The following is a 7,955-nucleotide window of genomic DNA, read 5'->3' as shown; positions in this document are numbered from 1 at the left end:
CTGATTTTCAGTAAACTTCATAATTACTGTTTTTTCTAGCAAAAAGAAGTTTGCTGAAAAACTTTTTAAGGATTTGGTGTATACAGCACTGCTAACAAAGGATATTTTAGTTACCAGATAAAGATTGTCGCTGTCGTCGCTGTCCGGAACATCTTTTGCTGGCGAGGATAGGGGAACTAAATGTCAAAGAAGAAAAATCCATACGATTTGACAGCTTGGTACCCAACATGTTCCGGACAGCAGAACAAAGGGAACCGAAGCGACAATCTTTATCTAGTATCTAAAATATCTTTTCTGCTAACGCTAAATGAAACGATAGTGACTGTCATGCTTTACATTCGGAGTCGCCAGGACAACATTGAAAACAAAACAACTATGATCTCGAGTCAAAATAAAAATCCAACGGTAAGGAGCGCGCATTTTCCATTTCAAATAATTGAGAATTCAATGTTATCATATATAAAATATCATGAAGGAGATAGTTTATATTACGGACGAAATCATACAAGCAGAAATAATGAAGCTTGGAAACGTTGGTAACCGTGTGAGTATTGTGTAAATTTCCTGATCATGGAACACAGTAATTCAATTTTCTATTTTTCAGTCAGCGGTCGTTGATGAACTTGTTAGAGCATATGGTCTTTTAGATTTTTGTAAAATGATTAGTTCCAAAAGAAGTACTAGAGCGGATTTATTATCCTTCCACAGTTCAGATTATATTGACTGTCTTTTGCGCTATAACGATGAAAATGACATCGAGGAGGTAACGGAAGAGCTGCAAGAGTATGGACTTGGCAAGTACTAAAACGGTTAACCATCAGTCGATTATCGATATTAAGATCTAGACGTAATGTAACACCATTTTAGCTTATGACTGTCCAATGATTGAGAAGGTGTACAATTTTGCTACGTCTGTAGTTGGTAGTACGCTGACAGCAATAGATGCTGTGCTGGAAGGAGCTTCGATCGCCATTAACTGGAATGGTGGTTGGCATCATGCTCAAAGGTTAGTCTAACGTGGCATAACAAGTTGGGTAGTTGGGTTGGATAGACAAATCTTGATTCATACTTTTGACACTATTTTGACCCACTAATCTATACCAGCATTCAGATTATGATCTAAGTAATTCTTCATTTATAATTGGATGATCAGAGAACAACGAATTTTATGATGTCAATGCCCTTCAGTCCAAAAGTATTCCAAATCAGATTCAAATTCAATTTAAATCCAATCAAAATGTAATCTAATCCTAATTCAATACGATCCAGTCCAAAAGTATTCCAAATCAAATTCAATTCATTTTAAATCCAATACAAATTCAATTCAAATCCAAGTCCAATACAAATTCATTCCAAATCCATTCTAAATCCAACCCAAATCCAATTCAAATCACATCTAAATCTAATTCAATTAAAGTTCAAATCTGATTCAATTCCAATTGCAATACAAATCTAATTCAAATCCAACCTAAATCCTAACCAAAATCCAATTAAAATCAAATCGAAATCTAATTCAAATCCAATTCCAATCAAAATCTAATTCAAATCCAATGAAAAATCAATTAAAATCCAATTTATATCTAAATCAAATCCAATTTCAATCCAAGTTTAATTCAAATCCAATCGAAATTCAATCCAAAGCCAATCTACGTCCAAATCCAATCCAATTCAAATCATATCTAAATCTATTTCAATTCAAATCTAATCCAAATCAAATTTAAAATTGATTCGATTTCAAATCTTATTCAAATCCAAATCTAATCTAAATCCTTCCCAAATCCAATTCAAATCAAATCCATATCTAATTCATACCCAAATCCAAATCTAATTCAATTCCAATCCAAATTTAATCCAAGTCCAATCCAAATCCAATTCAAATCCAAATCTAATTCAAATCCAAACCAAATTCAATTCACATCCAATCCAAATCTAATTCAAATCCAAGTTTTATTCAAATCCAATCCAAATTCGATCCAAATCCAATCTAAATCCAAACCAAATCCAATTCAAATCAAATCAAAATCTAAATCTAGTTCAATTTAAATCTAATCCAAATCAAATTCAAACCTGATTCAAACCCAATGGACCAATCAATAAGCAAAAACTGCCGCTATGAAATGAATAGATCAAATCCAATTCCAATCCAAATATAATTCAAATCCAATCCAAATTCAATTCAAATCCAATCTAAATCTAATTCAAATCCAATTTCAATGCAAGTCAAATTCAAATCAAATCCAAATTCAATCTATATCCAATCTAAATCCAAATCAAATCCAATTCAATACTACTATTAACAGGCCTTAACCATTGTGCCAATTGATTTAATTTCAATCATGTGACCATTATTTTATGACTGTGTCATTTGTTATTAGTTTTTTCATGAAGCTAAATTCAGTATTATTGAGTTCTTCGCTGAGTCCCTAAACGCTTGTTTATTTTGTTCGCCTGTTAAGAGGCAAAATTATGGGACCAGCCAACCAGTTTTTCGGGAGCGACTGGATCACAAGAAGGTGTTTTAGTATGGAAAGATGAAGCTGAGTGACCCTTCGGATTAAGCCATTACCTGATGGCACCGGATTTAACAATTGGTGTTTTCGAATAAAGAACGTATTTGCAGCAGCTGGATGTTTGCATTGCGTCGAGATGGCTGCCGAAGATGAAGGGATTTTTGGCACAATGTACCAAGTACAGATTCCTGGAAGATGTGAAAAAGCAACGAAGAAAGTTCAACAGGTGGCGCGCATTAAACAGGACAATAAGTGTCGATCCGTACTCATTCAAGCTTTTCATTGCGGATAGCCATCTTGAATACGTTAAAGATAAAGAAAAGGTGAGTCCGAAGCGCAGATGTGAGGATAGCCTTCATAATATTTTTCGAACGAAAGAGCATTACAAACCGTTTTATGCTCAAGCTGACAGCTAGCTTTCAATGCGTTACTGATGGTAAAGTGAACGTCTCTCCAGGAGCATTTTCTTTTGAAGTTCGACCAATTGCGCAGAGGTTAAAAGGAGCCGGGAGCAAGGATGGAAAGAAGAAGAGCATTATTTGGTCATCTGATGCTTACAATGCCGTGGAAAAGAAGTACGATGCAGTGACCACCGCTATGGAGGCGGTTTCCGAGAATCTTACTTTGGATATGGTACCGAAGGAAATACCTGGACGTCGAGGGCTAAGCGAAGAGGACAGCATCGGCAGGATGCGGAAAGAAGTAAGAAGCAGCGATTTTCTGGGAAACAAAAAGATGGGTGCGTTGTCTAAAGTGAAGTGTTTGTTTTTGGATTCATGGTAGTTTAGGGGCCTACAAGAAGGCACAGTGTAAGAAAAGTAGAAAGCTTCGAAGGCTCGAAAGCCAGAAAAGAAAAAGTTAGTGCATAAGGAAGCTTTTACACAATGCAGGTATGAAGACCGTAAGCTTTTGTAGCTGCAAGGACGAGTGAGGTTGCTGCGGCAGTTGAGCAAGGGGTGGAAATGAATCCCAGAAGTGGTATCTTGATAGTGGCGCGTCTGGAGCAATAATGGTTAATGAGCAGCACATTATTTTGATTCAATTTTGGAAAGATTGGAACACACCGGTTGCAGTTCAGACCGCGAAGAGTGGGTTGTTTTGCAGGCTCATCGGAAAAAGGAACGGTTGCTGTGTATGCTGTAGTGAACAACGAAGCGGATCGTAAAATCGTGATGAAAAATGTGCTGTACATCCCAGACTCTGGCATTGAATCTTCTTTCTCTTCGGCGTCTTCTGGAGAGTTCTGGAAAGAGAAAGGTTATCTTCTATCGTGGCTGTGTAACGGTGGAAGCTGATGGTGAAATTGTAGCAATTGGCAGGCAGGCTGGCAAGTGTTATACTGCATGAAGTTTTGAGCGTAAAGAGAACATCTGTGGAAAGTGCTATGGTGACCGGAAGAAAGTTTGCAAAAAGCTAGAACTGTGGCATCAACCCCACGATTTGGTCATTTGGCCTAGAAGTGAAAATCTTGCGAAGGCTGGTTTCGAAAGAACATGGTGGAAGGTATGAAGATGAAGAAGAGATTCCAAAATGTATCCGTGAAAATGCGTTAATGCTGAAACTTGCATCATTGCAGGAAGCAAACCAGAGAACCATTTCCAGTGTCGATGTAGAAAAGCGAGCAAGTCGACCGCTGGAAATATAGTGCATGAAGTGACGTTTGTGGACCGAAATAACCCCGGTGACGATGGGACGGACATAACTATTTCGTCACGTTCACAGATGAATTACACTCGCGCTGCTCTGTTGTGTATCTCATGCGATCGAAAAGCGAGGTTTTGAAGAATGTTTTGAAGAGTTTGAGGCGTATGGCGTTCGGCGCATTTCGGTTCTGAAAATAGGTCGACTGGTTTGCGACAACGGCGAGAGAATATGTGGGAGCAACGTATTCAAAATGTTTTTCGGCCGTCAAGAACGGTGATTCGAATACCGCAAACTATCTGTGCCATATACCCGCAGACAGAATGGGTGTAAGTGAGCGCCTCCAACAGAACGATAGTGGAAAAAAAGTTCGAACTATGTTGATTTCGAGTGGAATATCGAAGAATATATGTGGGGTGGGGAGAGCGGTCTATGCAGCTGTTTATCTTCTGAATCGGAGGTCCGTCTGTATGGCCCGTGGACGGTAACAGAACACTACGTATGAAGTTTGGCATGGCAAAAATGCCGAATGTTGCAGAATCTTCGAGTTTTTGGAAGTGAGGTGCTACATGCACATTCCGAAACAATTACGGAAGAAACTCGATTCGAAAGAGTGAAAAGTGATTTTTCGTCGGGTATGCGCTCCAAATGGAGTTCCGTGTATGGAATAGGAAAAAGGTATTTGTTGCTCGAGACGTTATATTCAACGAAGAAAGAATTCAGACATTGCTCCGTTACGGAAGACTCACCTTTCAAGGAAGCGGAAAGTGATGTGATTGTGATCGAAGGAACTTTGCTTGCATGATGGTAGAACTGATCAAAATGATCCAATCTTCTACAATGTAGAAAAATCTCGGAGACAATCTTCGATCTTGAAGAGGAAAGTGATTCAGGCGAAGACTTCTGAACAGTGGCATAGAAGGGCAGATATGAATTCGAACGACGTCGACATGGGGTCTTGCGGGACAGAACCGGTCGCTCAAGGAGTGCAGCCTGCGTGCGCATAATGACTATGATTTGGGACGGAGTGCGCTTAGCGATGCGTTTGCCTTGTGCGCCGAAGATTATTTGGAATGATATACCATCGGACATCGAAGCTCTTAAGAAGAGGAGCGATTGGGCCGTCGTGGAAAAAGATGCAAATTGAAGAAGAAATTACTATCACTCGAGAAAAACAATACTTGGTGTTTAGTGAGCTGGACCTGCTGGTCGGAAGCTTATCCCGACAATAGAGTGGGTTTTTAAAGTGAAAAGACAACAGCGACAATACTGTCGAGGAAGGTACAAGAAAGCCAAGACTGGTGGCTCACGGTTTTTCCCAGCGCCCTGGTTTTTGATTTCTCAGAGACTTATTCACCAGTTGCTAAAATGTATCGACCTTTACGGATTATATATTATGGCACTATGCGAATTCAGAGGATTGCGCATGTTCATCAGATGGATGTCACATGCGCACATTTTTGAATGGTTTTTTGAATGAGAGACATCTATATGCGTGAACCAGAAAGCTACAGCTTTGAGAGGGGTAATGAGTGCTTGTATGTAAGCTGGAATAAGGCCATTTACTGGCCGCTCAAACAAGCATCTCCGAAGCTGGAATCAGCGGTTCCATGCAATTTCATCAAGCAGAGCTTGGTTTCTGCCAGAAGTGAAACATGATTTTTGTTTGTATTATCGACGACAAAACGGAGTGGTGATGTATCTGGATCTCATCTACGTTGATGATATTTTGATCACTGGTAGTTCGGAGAAGGCTATTTGTATGCTGCTGAAAACGACTGAAGTCCACAGAGTTCGAGATGAAAGACCTACAGGAAGTGAGCTGTTTTCTGGGATTAAATATTCATGTAATCGTGAAGAGAATTACAGATGATCGATCAACAAGCATACGTTCGAAGTGTGTTCGAAAGATTTGGAATGAGCGATTGTAAGCTCACCGCTTACTCCAATGGAAACCACGACTCAAAGCTAGAGAAAGGACGAGATAAAAAGAGGTAACAGACAAGCCGTACAGAGCTAGCTGGTCGGCTGTCTGATGTACTTGATAAAGGTGACATCTAGGCCGGATTTATCGGCAGCGGTAAAACTATTTTGCTGGTTTTCCAGTGTTATCACCTACAACCGGGAACATTGGATCTCACTTGAGACGTGGTTTTTACGCTATCTGAAAGGCACCCGGAAAAATTTCAAACTGGTGTATCATTCTTAAAGAGCTCGTCGGAAGTAAGCTTAGAAGCGTTTGCTGATGCGGACTGGGGTAATAGTCCGAACGATCACGTAGATCGATTTCTGGAGTAATATTACTAAGTTGTACAGGTCAACTATTACTTGGGCGACTAAGAAGCAAAGGTTCAAATTGCCCTATATCAACTACGGAGGCAAGACTAATGACTCTATACTTAAACAAGTTGCGATGTGGTATGGATATGAAATTTATAATATCTGATGGACAGAAAGTTGAGGAGCCAATCACTATCTTCGAAGACAATCAACCGCGCATCGCTGTTACAAAGGATCCTCGTAAACTGCGACATATGAGGCATATCGAGAATTCAGCATTTTTGCAGCCAGGGGAGTTGGTGGAGAAAGGACATATACGATTGGGTAGCATCTGCCTACCGAAGAACAAGTGGCAGATATTCTGACAAAAGGATTACCATCATACGATTCCGTAAACTAAAGAGAACAATTAGGAATCATCAATTGAAGGGAGCCATTAACGAATATAACCATTAGCCAATTGAGTTACTCCGTCTTAACCGATATTTATATTGACTGTATTTGTTAATAGTTTTCATGAATAAAATTTGGTATTAGTATTGAGTTCTTCGCTTTGAGATCTAGCAACATTTATTTTGTTCGCCTGTTAAGAAATACCAAATCTAAATCTAATTTAATTCAAATCGAATCCAAATTAAATTCAAATCTAATTCAAATTCAAATCCAATCCAAAATCATTCCAAATCCAATCTAAATCCTTCCCAAATCCAATTCGAATCAAATCCATATCTAACTAATTCATACCCAAATCCAAATCTAATTCAATTCCAATCCAAATTTAATTCAAACCCAGTTCCAATCCAAATCTGAATCAAATCCAATCCAAATTCAATTCAAATCCAATTCAATCTAACTCAAATTCAATTCCAATCCAAGTCTAATTCAAATCCAATCCAAATTCAATCTTAATCCAATATAGATCCAAACCAAATCCAATTCAAATCAAATCCATATCTAATTCAAATCCAATTCGATCCAATTCTAATTCAAATCCAATCCAAATTCAATCCAAATCCAACCCAAATCCAGTTCAAATCAAATCCATATCTAATTCATTTTAAATCCAAAATCTAATTCAATTCTAATCCAAATTCAATCAAATTTATTCCAAATCTAAATCCAAATCTAATTCAAATCAATTCCAATCCAACTCTAATTTAAATCCAATCTTAATTCAATTCAAATCCAATCCTAATTCAATTACATTTGAAATCCAATCCAAATCTAATTCAAATCCACTTCCAAAACAAGTCTAATTCAAATTCAATCCAAATCCAATCTAAATCAAATATCCAATTCCATTTCAAATCCGATCCAAATCAATTTAAAATCTGATTCAAATCCAAATCTAATCCAAATCCCATTCAAATATAATCATCATCCAAATCAAATAGAAAAAAAATAAAGAGACTTTCGCAAGTTGACTTTGATTTATAAAATCAAACGCGAAATCATTTTTATCTCATTTCAAAGAATCAGCTATATTTGATACCTGGTGGCTCTGCAAACAATATGGGATTCCTG

General features: G+C 38.1%; 1 protein-coding gene across 1 annotated transcript in view; it reads left to right on the top strand.

The window, feature by feature from the left end:
• Positions 1-386: 386 nt before the first annotated feature.
• The window catches only part of LOC134227635 (histone deacetylase 8-like), a 30,848-nt gene continuing 23,279 nt past the window's right edge, over positions 387-7,955 (top strand). Inside the window, exons 1-3 of the mRNA XM_062709268.1 lie at positions 387-544; positions 605-794; positions 868-1,006. Coding sequence (XP_062565252.1) covers positions 470-544; positions 605-794; positions 868-1,006 — 404 coding nt within the window. The 5' untranslated portion in view covers positions 387-469. The remainder of the gene's footprint in view (positions 545-604; positions 795-867; positions 1,007-7,955) is intronic.

The sequence above is a fragment of the Armigeres subalbatus genome, chromosome 3 (genome assembly GCF_024139115.2).
Source record: "Armigeres subalbatus isolate Guangzhou_Male chromosome 3, GZ_Asu_2, whole genome shotgun sequence".
Classification (NCBI taxonomy): Eukaryota; Metazoa; Arthropoda; class Insecta; order Diptera; family Culicidae; genus Armigeres; species Armigeres subalbatus.
Note: the sequence above shows the minus strand (reverse complement) of the source record. Positions and strands in the feature narration are given on the sequence as shown.